Source organism: Lactuca sativa, chromosome 1, assembly GCF_002870075.4.
Source record: "Lactuca sativa cultivar Salinas chromosome 1, Lsat_Salinas_v11, whole genome shotgun sequence".
Lineage (NCBI taxonomy): Eukaryota > Viridiplantae > Streptophyta > Magnoliopsida > Asterales > Asteraceae > Lactuca > Lactuca sativa.
The window spans coordinates 122,105,938-122,121,946 of record NC_056623.2 but is presented as its reverse complement, the minus strand read 5'-3'; the positions used below and the strand labels follow the sequence as shown (position 1 = coordinate 122,121,946).

At 42.1% G+C, this 16,009-nt stretch overlaps 1 protein-coding gene across 1 annotated transcript; it reads left to right on the top strand.

Moving 5' to 3' along the window:
- Positions 1-242: 242 nt before the first annotated feature.
- LOC111880146 (sterol 3-beta-glucosyltransferase UGT80A2) lies at positions 243-14,241 on the top strand. Its single transcript, XM_023876544.1, has 10 exons — positions 243-269; positions 581-758; positions 834-964; positions 1,078-1,180; positions 1,347-1,423; positions 12,727-12,795; positions 13,274-13,331; positions 13,793-13,851; positions 14,076-14,097; positions 14,204-14,241. Exons 1-10 carry the CDS (start codon positions 243-245, stop codon positions 14,239-14,241), a joined length of 762 nt encoding a protein of 253 aa, XP_023732312.1.
- Positions 14,242-16,009: the final 1,768 nt, after the last annotated feature.

Sequence of the window (16,009 nt, the reverse complement as noted above, 5' to 3'; positions counted from 1 at the left end):
ATAATCCTTTTGAATCAGCACATCCTTTTGAATTGGCTCGTCTTCCTTTACCCCTGCACACACACACACACTCTCTGTGTGTGTGTGTGTGTGTGTGTGTGTGTGTGCAAGCCCTAAGCTACCACCACCAACATCGAACCCGATAAGCTTTAAGAGTTTGGAGTGCATCTACAAACCTAAGCACACACTTCCGCCATCTCAAGATACCGGTTCAAAATCGGAACGCCATGTCGTAGTCCACGATGCCATCATCATCTCCACAAACCGCCGTCAATGGCTGAGAAAACGAATGCGTCTGGATCTAGAACGAAATCAAAGTTGAAGCTCGCCATCAACCTAAGCACGCACTTCCGCCTTCTCCTCCAACCCATCTTTCCTCTCCGCCACCGTCACTGACCTATGCGCCGCCCGTTAAGGAGACCCATCTGATCCTACTCCTTCTTGGTTCACTCCCAAAAGGTACATTCTTCATGTGTCTTCTCTCACAAATAAATTGTTTCTTCTTTCTGTCTTCAGTTTGACATCCCTACAACTTCAAGGCTTCAATTAGGTTTCATTATCTTCTCCCTGCAACTTGCAGTTGTCATATCAGATAGTTGACTCTTTAATCTGGCTTAGAATTCGAGACATGATAAATGATGTTAGGAAGAAAAAGTTGAATATGCGACCTGTCACGTATTTTAGTGGTTCTCAAGGCTCTGAGACTGATATTCCACATGGATACATATGGAGTCCTCATCTTGTTCCTAAACCAAAAGGTAAATTTTCCTTATATTAACTATTTATTAGACTTTATTATATTAGATGGATTAATCAAATCATAATATTCACAGATTGGGGACCTAAAATTTATGTGGTTGGATTTTGTTTCCTTGATCTCGCATCAAACTACAAACCCCCTGAAGAACTTGTACGCTGGCTTGAAGCTGGCCCAAAGCCTATCTACATTGGGTTTGGTAGCCTTGTGAGTTTTCTTTATCCATATCATCAGTTCTTTTATGATTTTTATAATTTATATTATATATAAAAAAAGTAATCTAAATATAAATTCCAACAATTTTATTTATCCATTGTCAGCTAGTTCAAGAGCCTAAGAAAATGACACAGTCAATTGTTAAAGCCCTAGAAATGACTGGACAAAGGGGCATCATCAAAAAAGGATGGGATGGTATTGGTATCTGTAAGTAATAAGTATATATATATATATATATATATATATATATATATATATATATATGCTTCGTTTATTTTATCTTTTATATCACAACTTTATTTTTCCCATTTTACCCTTTTGTTGCTTATGGAAGAAATCAAAACTGATGTAGATAAACTTTTTGTCTCTTCAGTAACAAAGCCAAAGGATTTTGTATACTCGTTGGATAACATCCCTCATGACTTGATTTTCTTGCAATGTGCATCTGTGGTGAGTCATTGCATTTAAAATCTACCATCTTTAACATTTTAAAAAGAAAATTTGAAAACTCATCAAACCCAAGAAGGAAGAAGAATAGTTTATGTTTCATGGCACTTCTTTGCAAGAAGTTTGCCTTTTTTAAAATAAGTATTAATATTTGGTAGTTGGTATAAACAAACTCAAAAGATGAAAATGGTTTCACAAAACACAGTATCAAACAACAAGAAGATGATTTGATATTGATTCGCAAATTTAAAGAACTAACACTACAGTTGGATCAACAGAAGTGGATCAAATCAAATCAAATCTCATTGAAAATGGAACTAAAAGAAAGTTGAAGTGATGGTAAATGATGAAATGATGATCCATTAATCTTATCTGACCTTTTTCTTCTCAAAAAGGCGGCCGACTCGCTGGGTTACCAGACCAACCACCACCGTCCACCGGTAACTGAACGTTTGGCATGTTGAGGGGTAAGTTAAAAAACGGTAAACCTGAAGCTTTTTTGGTACCTCAACAACATGGATTTCTACATGTCTTAGCAGGGTTTATACTTAACTTTATAGGAAATCAGGGTTTATACCTCAATTATTTGTCATTTTATTAAAAACTTGAAATTAGTAATTAGGTATATTTTATTAGGGTTAGTACTAAGTTATTAATTTTTGTTGATTAATATTACTTCCCTCTCAGGTGTGTATTCAATTGTTTGTCATTGTGATGAAAAAACCTGAAATTAGGAATTAGTTTTATCTGATTAGAGTTGCTACTTAGTTATTTCAGATTTCTATTTTTATTTGGGTAAGTTTATCTTATCTAATTTTGTCTAAAAACTCATGATAAGGTGTGTATTCTAATACTGTTTATAAACTGTTTATTAAAGTTTTTAACTTTATGTTTGTTCATGTCAGAGTCATTTAATTGAATTAATTCAATGTCTAAATTGTCCCTTGTTTGTTAACCACTTTGGATTTAGGAATTGTAACACTCGAAATTTAAGCCAAATTTAAATTTTTAAAAACACTTCAAATTCATCAAAACATTACAACTTTGTTTTCAAAATACATTTATATCAGAGTTTTCCCAGAAACATAACACAATAGAAGGAGTTGTACGATCAAGCTTTAGCCTTTCCGCGATCCCCTGAGGTACCTGAAACAATAAACTGAAACTGTAAGCCTGAGAGCTTAGTGAGTTACCCCCAAAATACCGATACACATACAGTTCACATAGAAATATCAACATTAGCATATCATATCAATCAAAACAGAACAGCGTGCACTGGGTCCATAGCTTTACAAGCTGGACTACCCCTGGGCCCTCAGTACGAGTCTGGAATGCCTACCGGGCCCTCAGCTCGTATCTGGAATGCCATCGAGTCTTAGTACGAGTCTGGAATGCCTACCGGGCCCTCAGCTCGTATCTGGAATGCTCTCGGGTTTGTTGGCTACCGCACGGAGCAGTACAACCTAAACCCACCCCACATAACATGTCGACATGTAACAGATAAATGCACACACAGGTAATCAATCAATATCACAGGCAGTCCTACAGATCTACCCGACTAGCACATCAACTGGCATGCATTACTAACTCAAACTCTACATAACAATAACTACTAGGATATCAAATCCAATGGGCCGGCCTTGGTGCCTTAGACCCCTTAGTATAGTGAGGATAACTCACCTCGCTACTTTCGTCGGAAATAAGAAAGCTCAACTCCCGGGTCCAACACGAACTTCACCACCTAAAAGTACCACATGACCTTTTTCATAAATCTCCCAATCCCAGAAACCCACAGAATTCAATTGGTCAACCCCTTGGTCCAAGTCAAAGTCCACAGTCAGAGTCAACAGTCCATGTTGACGTGACTCGCCGAGTGCAGGTCTCCGACTCACCGAGTTCTTCCTGAGTTCGAGAAGTCGTGGAATCCTCGTCTTGCTCGCCGAGGTTTCCTTTTCACTCATCGAGTTCATATACGGCCAAGATTTTGGCAAAAACCCTAGCCAACTCGCCGAGTTTTCTAACACTCGACGAGTTCAAGGCAATCTTCAACGAACTCGCCGAGTTTATGGCCATCTTCAACGGACTCACCAAGTATCTTAATCAAATCGCCGAGTCCATGCAGATCTTAATCCATGCAGATGCTCTTTAAGCCATGGCAAGGCCCAAACTTACAGATCCAAGCTCCTAAGGCACGTTTATTACGTAAAGTTGCAATCTTTACGTACATGCAAGGCTCTAAAGGCTCGAAATGATCAATCTAAGCTCTTTAATGGAGTTTTACACCTTGGGAGAGTTTCAACCTTGCACAATCTGGGAACTTTATGGATCTAGAGGTCAAGGGAAGTCCAGATCTGAAGTTATAACTTCAGATCTTAGCTTAAACATGGAGAGTCCTTCATAACACCCATCCAAGGGAGGTTCAAAATGAAAAGAGCTTAAGGGAATAGCCTATTACCTTCCAGAGAGTGATGTCTGATGCAATCCCTTAGCTTTCCCGAGTTCCTGGCCTTGCTTTTCCTTTCTTCTTCAAATGCTTCCTTCCAAAGTTGCTCCTTCAAGCTTGGACACCAAAGAACACACACACACACACACACATGTTTTAGGGTTTGAGAGGGACAAGAGGCATAAGGGGAGGCTGGTGGAGGCCAATGATCCTTTAAATAGGGTGTAAAACCCCAGAATTTAGGGTTTCATCTGCTAGCTCCTACTCGCCGAGTCCCTTGGTGGACTCGCCGAGTAGGTCACTAAACACGCGTTCCATTCCCACTGCTACTCGGCGAGTAGGGAAACCAACTCGCCGAGTAGGACATAAGACCAATTATTCTTTAATTAAATTTATACCTGGAATCGGGACGTTACAATTCTCCCCTACTTGAACTAGACTTCGTCCTCCAAGTCTGCTCCGGTGAATAGTCCCGGATAATGTTCTCGCATTTCTGCCTCTGCCTCCCACGTCAATTCGGATCCCTTCTGATGCTCCCATTGTACCTTCACCAAAGGTATTTCCTTGTTCCTTAGTATCTTCACCTTTTTCTCTAGTATGGCCATGGGCCTCTCCACATAGTTCAGGCGCTCATCGACCTGAATATCATCCAACGACACCACCGCCTCCCGATCCATAACGCACTTTCGCAGCTGTGAAACGTGGAAAGTGTTGTGTATCCGACTAAGCTCCTCCGACAGCTCTAACCTGTAAGCCACCTTACCAACCCTGGCAGTGATCCTGAACGGCCCGATATATCGGGGACCCAATTTTCCCCTCTTCCTAAAGCGGATCATGCCCTTCCAGGGCGAGACCTTCAGGAGTACCATGTCTCACACCTGAAATTCCAACTCAGATCGGCGTTTGTCGGCATAACTCTTCTGTCGACTCTGAGCGGTCTGCAAGCACTGTCTAACTTGCTGGATCTTTTTGGTAGTCTGCAAAACCATCTCCGTACTACCCATCACCCTGTGTCCAACTTGGCCCCAACAGACCGGGGTGCGACATCTCCGCCCGTACAACAGCTCGAATGGCGGGGCGCCCAGACTGGAGTGATGGTTGTTGTTGTAGGCGAACTCCGCAAGCGGTAGGTGGGAGTCCCAGCTCCCGCCGAAATCAATGACACATGCCCTCAACATGTCCTCGAGGGTCTGAATAGTCCGCTCGCTCTGGCCGTCGGTCTGCGGGTGGAATGTTATGCTGAAGTGCAACCGCGTGCCCAGCTCCTCGTGAAACTTTTGCCAGAAGCGAGAGGTAAACCTGACATCCCGATCGGAGACAATGGAGACAGGAACCCCATGGCGCGACACGATCTCCCGAACGTACAATTCGGCCAGTTTCTCGGCCGATGAGCCCTCTCGAATAGCCAAGAAATGGGCACTCTTGGTTAATCGATCCACGATGACCCATATAGCATCAAACCCCCTTTCCGTCTTTGGCAATTTGGTAATAAAATCCATCGTGATTTGTTCCCATTTCCACATGGGAATCTCTAGGGGCTGCAATTTCCATGCGGCCTCTGATGCTCGGCCTTGACCATCCTACAGGTCAAGCATCTCTCAACGTACCAAGCTATTTCCCGCTTCATGCACGGCCACCAATAACTCAACCTCAAATCTCGATACATCTTGGTGGCCCCCGGGTGAATACAGAAATGAGACTTATGATCCTCTTCCATAACCGTCTGCCTAACCCCACCCATCATCGGGACCCAAACCCGACCACATCGGGTTAATAGTCCCCGACTATCCTTCACGAACTGGGTGTTCTCGCCTTTGATCCTTTCTATCTTCCAATTTTCCTGGCGGATGCCCTCGACTTGGGCATCTCTGATCAAACCCACCAGCGGAGAATCCACTGATATCCTCATACATACCGCTGGGGTGGAAGACCCTGCTGACTTGCGGCTCAAAGCGTCCGCCACTACATTCGCTTTACCGGGATGGTAAAGAATCTCACAATCGTAGTCCTTGACTACGTCCAGCCACCTGCGCTGCCTCATGTTCAGGTTTGGCTGATCCATGATATGTCTCAAACTCTTGTGATCCGTGTAAATGGTACAACGGACCCCATATAGGTAGTGTCTCCATATCTTGAGAGCAAACACCACCACCCCCAACTCCAAGTCATGCGTAGGGTATCTCGTCTCATGCGGCTTTAGCTGTCGCGATGCGTAAGCTATCACTCATCCTCTTTGCATGAGGACCGCCCCTAAACCTGTGATGGATGCATCACAGAACACCACAAAATCCTCAACTCCCTTCGGGAGTGTCAACAATGGAGCCTCGCATAATTTCTGACGGAGGGTCTCAAACGCCCTTTGATGCTCAGGACCCCACCATAAATCTACCCCTTTCCTAGTCAGACGAGTGAGTGGCACTGCAATCTTGGAGAAGTCCCGTATAAACCTCCGGTAGTACCCTGCCAAACCCAGAAAGCTCCTAATATCCGAGGGAGATTTCGGAACCTCCCACTGCATAACCGCCTCGATCTTGGTCGGATCGACCAAAATCCCCTCCTGGTTAACGAGATGTCCGAGGAACTGGACCTCCCGTAGCCAAAACTCACACTTCGAGAACTTGGCGTACATCCGTTCCCATCTCAGAGCTCCCAACAGCTCCCGCAGATGCTCCGCATGCTGCTCTCGGGTCTTGGAATACACCAAAATATCATCTATAAATACTATGACCGAGCGATCAAGCATCGGTCTACAGACTCGATTCATCAAGTCCATGAGCACCACTGGTGCGTTGGTGAGCCCGAACGGCATCACCACGAACTCATAATGCCCATAACGAGTTCGGAACGCGGTCTTCTCCACGTCCTCCTCTCTGACCCTGACCTGATGATACCCAGACCTCAAGTCTATCTTAGAAAACCAAGATGCACCCTGTAATTGGTCGAAGAGATCATCTATCCTCGGGAGCGGGTAACAGTTCTTCACCGTCAACTTGATCAACTCCCGGTAGTCGATACACATCCAGTGTGAACCATCCTTTTTCCGGACGAAAAGTATCGGTGCTCCCCATGGAGAACTACTAGGCCGAATGAACTGCTTGCCCAGTAGTTCCTGCAGCTGCGATGACAGCTCCTGCATCTCTGGCGGTGCCAACCGGTACGGCGCCTTAGCAATAGGGGCGGCACCTGGCACCAAGGCAATCCTGAACTCAACCTGCCTTTCCGTAGGTATCCCTGGTAGTTCCTCCGGGAATACATCTGCAAATTCCCTGACCACCGGCATGTCGGAAACCGAAATCTGGTCCCTGGCTCGCGTATCTATCACGTACGCTAGATAACCTGTACACCCATGTTGAAGGTACTGCCGTCCCCTGGCAGTTGAACAAAACCCTGATCCCACTCTGGTGCCCTCGCCATAAACAATCAGTTCTCCCCCACTTGGGGTTTGAACTACCACACGCTGCCCCTCACAGTCGATCATGGCACCAAATCGACTGAGCTAATCCATGCCTACAATCACGCATACCTCCCCCATGGGAATCGGAATCAAATCTATCGGAAATGACACCCCGAAAATTTCCAAGTCACACCCTCGATAAACTGAAGAAGCAGAAACCCCGTGTTCGTTGGCGATAGACACTCGCAACAGACACTCTAACTCACCCACTGGTGCACTGAACCCCCTACTAAATGTCTGAGATACGAAAGACCGACTCGCCCCCGAGTCAAATAAAACCAAAGCAGTCAAGGAGTTCACTAAAAACGTACCTAACCATAGGTGCCACAGATAAGAATGCAACAGATATAAAAATAACTAGATAAGGATAGAAACATACCAGCAACCACATCCGGTGCTGCTCTGGCCTCATCCGCTGTAAGTTGGAAGGCACGACCCTAAACCTTTGGAGGCTCAGTCCTGACTGGTCTCCCATCCGTGATCCTCAAAGTATCCGGCGCTGGAGCCTGCGCCGGCTTGGCGGCGAGTAACGGGCAGTTGGCCTTCAAAAGGCCAACTTGATCGCAATGGTAACATAACCTTCGGACTCTGAACCGGAGCGGCCTGGCGGCAGTCCCTCGCGTAATGCCCCTCCCTTCCACATTTGTGGCATCCACTACCAGCACGACACACACCAGAATGACCCTTGCCACACTTCCCACATGTGCGGCTCTGCTGACCCCCAGTCCTAGTATCAGCGGTCTTAGACCGCTTCGGCGCCGGTTGAGAATGTGCCGGGGCCTGCCGCTGTTCTCTCAAATGTTGCTCAATCTCCAACTCACGCCATCTGGCGACCTCCTGCAACTCTAGAAGAGTATCACATCGCTGGGTAGACACAAACTGACGGATATCCGTCTTGAGCATACTCAGATAACGAGTCATCTGAGCCTGCTCTGAGGCAAACTCCGGGCAAAACATCGCCCTCTCGGTGAACATCCGGGTGATCTCTGTCACCAACTCCCCATCCTGTCTCAAACTCAAAAACTCCTGTGACAATCGCTCCCGTTCAACCCGTGGAATGTAACGGGCACGGAACATATCCCTAAACTGCTCCCAAGTAACAGCAGCTCTCTGATCATCAGAGAATGACCCAGTCGCAAGTCTCCACCAGTCCTTGGCCCCCGACCTAAGCAGGTTCAGAGCACACCTGACCTTCTGGTCAGCAGGACACGAGCAGGTGAAGGAACACCCCTCCACATCTGAAATCCACCTCATAGCCTTGATGGGATCCTGCGTCCCATCATAAGTAGGGGGCTTCATGTTATCGAAGTCCCTGTACTGGAAACCCCTACCAACTCCTCCCCCCGTCGCTGATACAGCTGATGCAGCTGCTGCGGCGGCTGTCTCTGCAAGGGCTGCATAGCGCTCATCAAAATACTCCACCATGGCGGTCTTAATCGACCCGAACATCTCCGGTAACTAAGCCTGGAATGCAGCAGCAACCTCATCATGCAGGATTTCCCGAATCCTGGCATCCAACTCCTCTGTACCCGTCTGCACCACTGGCTCAGGTGTTGTCGGCTCCTCCTGACCTCCATCCCCTAATCCTGATCCCGAACCGGATCCAACCATGAAGCGTCTCGTCATCACCATTCTGAAACATAGCACAAGGTATTAGATAATTCATATAAATATTTGGGAGCCAACTCCCTACTAACGCTAGGGATTGCGACTTAGTTGGCACGCGTATAGGTTCTGTGCTTTCAGTAGCATGGGCCCCTACTACCTTCCACACTTACCCATATTCGTCCCAAGTATCCCCACAACACCCTAACAATATGCACAATAAGGAGAGCGCTCAACCCTCACTCCTAGAGGAATGCTAAATATCTCATAACTGACCTCTCGGTCTCACTCAATCCCTGTTACCCGTGAAACTTCCACCAACCCTGCAGCACTAATGTATGCTAGCCATACATAACGCTGGACCCTATAGACTTTCGAATATCCAATCCTACCCCAAGCTCCCAATCAAACAAGAACAGAACATAAGGCCAAATCAAACATTCTCAGGCTATAAGATCTTAATTAGGTACAACTGTGATGCATACATTAGACAACTATAGTAATGATGTCAATCTCACATAAGGGATCCCTAGGCTATTAGGCATCATATAATCAGGCAATTCTATCATGCAATTCCTGAAGATCCCTAGCCTAGTACTAGCATGCTGTTCTAACATATCACAATATCAAATAACTGTATGGTATTTTGGGGTCTACTTACTGCCTCCTTCTGATCGTACACCCTGCATCCTCCTTTACTTATTTTGAAAACCATTTAAAACCATTTTGAAAATCTTTCCTCGATTTGAGACTGGATTCACACGAATGTTCCGCCAATTCACTCAAACCAAGGCTCTGATACCAACTTGTAACACTCAAAATTTAAGCCAAATTTAAATTTTTAAAAACACGTCAAATTCATCAAAACATTACAACTTTGTTTTCAAAATACATTTATATCAGAGTTTTCCCAGAAACATAACACAATAGAAGGAGTTGTACGATCAAGCCTTAGCCTTGTCGCGATCCCCTGAGGTACCTGAAACAATAAACTGAAACTGTAAGTCCGAGAGCTTAGTGAGTTACCCCCAAAATACTGATACACATACAGTTCACATAGCAATATCAACATTAGCATATCATATCAATCAAAACAGAACATCATGCACTGGGTCCACAGCTTTACAAGCTGGACTACCCCTGGTCCCTCAGTACGAGTCTGGAATGCCTACCGGGCCCTTAGCTCGTATCTGGAATGCCATCGAGCCCTCAGTACGAGTTTGGAATGCCTACCGGTCCCTCAGCTCGTATCTGGAATGCTCTCGGGTTTGTTGGCTACCACACAGAGCAGTACAACCTAAACCCACCCCACATAACATGTCGACATGTAACAGATAAATGCACACACAGGTAATCAATCAGTATCACAGGCAGTCCTACAAATCTACCCGACTAGCACATCTACTGGCATGCATTACTAACTCAAACTCTACATAACAATAACTACTAGGATATCAAATCCAATGGGCCGGCCTTGGAGCCTTAGACCCCTTAGTATAGTGAGGATAACTCACCTCGCAACTGTTGTCGGAAATAAGAAAGCTCAACTCCCGGGTCCAACACGAACTTCACCACCTAAAAGTACCACACGACCTTTTTCATAAATCTCCCAATCCCAGAAACCCACAGAATTCAATTGGTCAACCCCTTGGTCCAAGTCAAAGTCCACAGTCGGAGTCAACAGTCCATGTTGACTCGACTCGCCAAGTGCAAGTCTCCGACTCGCCGAGTTCTTCCTGAGTTCGAGAAGTCGTGGAATCCTCGACCTGCTCGCTGAGGTCTCCTTTTCACTCATCGAGTTCATATACGGCCAAGATTTTGGGAGAAACCCTAGCCAACTCACCGAGTTTTCTAACACTCGCCGAGTTCAAGGCAATCTTCAACGAACTCACCGAGTTGTTCATCCAACTCGCCGAGTTTATGGCCATCTTCAACGGACTCACCGAGTCCCTTAATCAACTCGCGGAGTCCATGCAGATCTTAATCCATGCAGATGCTCTTTAAGCCTTGGCAAGGCCCCAACTTACAGATCTAAGCTCCTAAGGTACGTTTATTACGTAAAGTTGCAATCTTTACGTACATGCAAGGCTCTAAAGGCCCGAAATGATCAATCTAAGCTCTTTAATGGAGTTTTACACCTTGGGAGAGTTTCAACCTTGCACAATCTGGGAACTTTATGGATCTAGAGGTCAAGGGAAGTCCAGATCTGATGTTATAACTTCAGATCTTAGCTTAAACATGGAGAGTCCTTCATAACACCCATCCAAGGGAGGTTCAAAATGAAAAGAGCTTAAGGGAATAGCCTATTACCTTCCAGAGAGTGATTTCTGATGCAATCCCTTAGCTTTCCCGAGTTCCTGGCCTTGCTTTTCCTTTCTTCTTCAAATGCTTCCTTCCAAAGCTGCTCCTTCAAGCTTGGACACCAAAGAACACACACACACACACACACACACGTTTTAGGGTTTGAGAGGGACAAAAGGCATAAGGGGAGGCTGGTGGAGGCCAATGATCCTTTAAATAGGGTGTAAAACCCCAGAATTTAGGGTTTCATCTACCAGCTCCTACTCGCCGAGTCCCTTGGTGGACTCGCCGAGTAGGTCACTAAACACGCGTTCTATTCCCACTGCTACTCGGCGAGTAGGGCAACCAACTCGCCGAGTAGGACATAAGACCAATTATTCTTTAATTAAATTTATACCTAGAATCGGGATGTTACAGGAATAGACAGTTACATTTTAAAATATGTCCAGAAGGTTGGTGATGACTGATGAGAGAGATGAAAATGTAGGATTGTCGAGACAGTTACTCTACCTCTAGTACTTTTTATCGTATAATAGTGGAGATTAAACAGGTCCAAGGGCAAAATAGTCATTACAACAGGTCAAAATCGAACCACATGACTGTTTTTGCAGTTTACTGATTAAGGTAAATTTTAAATCCACTGAATTAGGATTAGAGCTGGTAATTAAATATCCGTTAAAATAAATTGGATTTTTCTATTTGAATTAGGATTAAGGTAACTGTTTCCTTTGTTTTTTATTTGAAATTCATGAGTACTTAAACTTGATTGCAAGACTTCTTAGTTTTTTATTTGCTTATTTGTTCCAAATTGTTTTTATTCCAATCAAAAAGTTACTAAAGAAAACAATCAGTGTAAATAATTACTTGTTTCAACCTTTAACATATTTAATCAAACCAAGTTATCAAAGAAACCAATCAAATCCAAATAGCTAGCATTTTGCAAAAGAATCATATAGAACAAAACCAATAAGAGTCTAAAATTCTCATTTCTTACATGATTTTGTGTTTCTATCGGCAATTAGGCACCCAATCCAAAGATGACAGATGGATTAGGTTTGGAATGCCAAGTTTGTGGCTTATGTGTTCAGCTGACTTGTGATCCGATCTGAACCACATTGATTAAGCAACATGTTTCACTTCTTGCAATTATTTATTATGATGGTTTTCCATTTATACCATTTATGCCCTGTTAAAAGTTTGAAATTTTGTGAAGCCCTTTGTGTTGTTGATTATTTATTATTGATAAACTATAGTATATCTAATCTACCACCAGGTCCACTAGAGTAAAAAGAGTTGCCAATTTTGTATATTGGCTGCTAAAATTAACCCATGGTCTTATGATCTTTATAACTTGTTACTTGTCAGTATCTCACATAATAAGGGCGATTGTCTGTCAGTTTTTTTGTACCTAGTTTTTTATGTGATTTATCAAGTATCAAGGGAAGTATTCTTTATTTTAGTAGTTCATTATTCCATGTTTCTTATATATTCCTTTTTTTTCAGCTGAAAAATGCAGACAAATGGTTGGAGAAACCGGATCATCCCAAAGTGGAAAGTTCACCATTTTCAACTGTTTAGATGGGGGTTCAGGAACATTAGCATGCATAGTAAAAGAAAGTGTGAAACTTTACACATAAAACATCAGAACACTTCATGTTGAAGTTGCAAGAAACAAAGCAATCGAAGCATCAGCAGATCTTCCCGACTTGTTTGTGTAATTTTTCAAAATTATGGTTGGTGGATTGAGCTGACAGATATTTATTTACTAACTTACATAGGGGAATTGTCCAGCAATGTCGAGAAAAAGTATAAAGCAATGAAGCATGCTACAGAATGAGAGATATCCTAGAGTGCTGATGTCATCTGTTGCACATGTGTTGGTTTCGGAGATCCTCGGTTGGCAAATTTTAGATTCTGTTGTTGGCTTAATTCAGATTCTGGGACAAAAAGAGTCCTAGGGGTATTTTTGGAATATTTAGTTTTTCTAACTTTTATGAGTTATTTTAGAAGTCTAACTGTTTTAGTATATTTTGGAATGTTTTTGTATCAGGTTGTTCTTGTTGGTGACCATTGTCAGCTCGGTCCGTCCTATGTTCTTTTATATCCAGGTATCTGCATGCTTTTCGTTCATATATATACGTTTTACACTTGTAACAATGTCATATTGACCTCAAGCATCAACATCAGGTTGTTACTGCTTCGGAATTATTTTAATAATTTACACCAAAATACGCTACACACTTTACTCTTTTTTACTGCATTGCAGCATTTGATTAACCTTTACATGTGGTTCGTCTAATATTCTTGTAGATGGGACAATATCTTGCTGATGTAAGCACCTTTTGTGTTGCACATATGTAAATTCCATTTAAAGGTTAATATGGTAAATTAGCATACAAACACAAAATTTTAGCTGTGAGCTAATGCTAATTTATGCTTTTAGATGATCATAATCATTGAATGTTAACAAGGAAATGCTAGTAAATACTACTACAATTGTAAAATAATTTTAGAGTGTCTTGAAAAACTATTGTATTACCAATTACATTATCTTGATTCTCATTGTCAGGTCAAGGTGGGCCTGATGACTGCAAATTTATACCTCAAGCTCCCCCCGATGGTCCTCTGGTAAACCATATGCTTTAACCTTTTATTCACAACAATTTCATACACAATTATACAACAACAAAGAGGTCTTCCTTCATGAACTTATCAGGCAAGTTTCAAACGTTTGCAAATTTCTAGTTTACTTTTAAGCCCTTATGTTGATCATCTATTCATCTAACATTTACATAAATCAAAATCTTTCATACTTCCATTTTTTGATATATATTTTTTGTTTTGTTTTGCAGAGGATACTAAAGAGCAAATCTTGTAGAGGATATTTTTTGTTTTGTTTTGTAGAGGATAGCCCTCACATTTTCCCAAATTACCCCATCCTCTACAATGATTTTTTGTTTCTGTGTATTTTGTGCATCAGGTAATGTTGATGGAAGAAAGGAATATGAAGCCACTTGATTCAAATCTTGCAGCATTATCAGCAAGATGCAGTAAAGACTTGGAGTTGAATTTGGCTAAGTCATTCTTGAGTGAGATGGGCGAATGTACAACTGCTTATCCATATAATCAGCTGCTTGGAGCATTAGTCTTAAATAATTATGAAAGGCAAGATGCAACTTTACTCAGTTGGAATTTGATGTACAGAGTAGATTAGATGCAAATTTAGATATTGTAAGAAATACAATTGCATGACATTATTGGATTGTATTTTTTGCATATGGTATTTTATTTTTATTATGAGACATTAAATGCAAATTTAATTTAAAAAATAACAAATACATAAATAATATATTTTTTTAACATTTAAAATTACGATACGCAAAAATGTATGTCATCTTCATTTATGACATGGCCTTTCTTGACAAGGCTTTTAATGATACGCATTGCGTGTCATTAACACGCGCGTCGTAATGTTACGACGCACGAATGCGTGTCATCTTCCTTTATGACAGGGCCTTCCTTGATACGCATTGCGTGTCGTAAACGCGCGTCGTAATTGCGCGTCGTCTATAGACGACGCGCAAAAGCATGTCGTCTCTCTTTATGACAGGGCCTTCCTTGACGCGCATCTGCGCATTGTCTGAGCCTTTTACGACGCGCAATGAGCGTCGTAAAAGGCTGTTTTTCTAGTAGTGCCGGTAAAAATGATCAAATTGAATACAATTGCCGGTATTCGAAAGTTAATCATAAACAAAAATATAGGAACTTAATTGAATATGATGTTAAAATGTGGAGACTTTATAGTAGATTTCCCTATAGAAAAACTATATAAGGTTAACCTAACTAAAATGTTAATTAAAAGTCCCACACAAAAAGAGCCCAACCTTTAATTATGCTAACAATGATCCTTGATAGAGTTTTTGTTACTTGTTTGTAATTGTTCTTTAAACGTCTTATATATCTTTGAGGTTATCTTGTATGAAGCTCTTAAACAAGTTGTTTTTCAAAACTGTTAATAGATATGTTTAATTTTTTTAAGTAATAATGATGGAGAAGAACTCTATTTGGAGGATTGTTGTAAAGGAACCCTATCACAGATGTAGTTCATGCTAACATTACGTAACTAAGATATAATTCAATATAGTAGAACCGATCAACCAAAACAAAGGTTTATTGTTAACAAACAAACCAAGGTTTACAGTTAACAAGCAGCTTGCTTACACACTGCAAGAAAGTTGTTTAAACCCAAAATAAAATGGAAATAAAGTGAAGAATGCTTGACTTTAAGTTAAAATTGATATTCTTCACTATTCCCCTCAAATCCTAGAATTACCTGTGTAACACCCCTCAGGGTCTAGTTGAAATCTTACTTAAGAAAATCATTTGTGAAAGTTTCTAAAAATCCAAAATTTATGTTGTGTGGAAAAAACATTATGGTCCCAAACTAGTAAATTTAAATCATGTTGGAAAACTAGGGATGATGTTAACAATAAACATGTCAAAACAAGATCAAGTTCACTACATAATTTATGGCCTTCTAAAAGTCCAAGCTAATCCTTAAATCAATTTAGGGTCTTCAATTTGAGCACATATCTAAATAAGGTAGGCAAGGAATTTACCTAGTGAGTTATACCAAAGTTTGATTCATTTTGAGTAAGGGGTGACAAACCTCCAAAAAATAGGTGTGGATTGTGGTGAAACATTTAGCCTAGTGGTTAAATCGGCCACTATTTAGGCTGTTCTTAGTATTGTTTTGTTCAACATGGGGTGCATTCATCAAATTGAT

Excerpts from the sequence above, each read along its gene's own strand:
- LOC111880146 (XM_023876544.1), top strand. The coding sequence starts at position 243 with ATGCCATCATCATCTCCACAAACCGCC. Across the intron at positions 965-1,077 it reads ACATTGGGTTTGGTAGCCTT|CTAGTTCAAGAGCCTAAGAA; the intron begins GTGAGTTTTCTT and ends ATCCATTGTCAG. Across the intron at positions 14,098-14,203 it reads GATACTAAAGAGCAAATCTT|GTAATGTTGATGGAAGAAAG; the intron begins GTAGAGGATATT and ends TTTGTGCATCAG.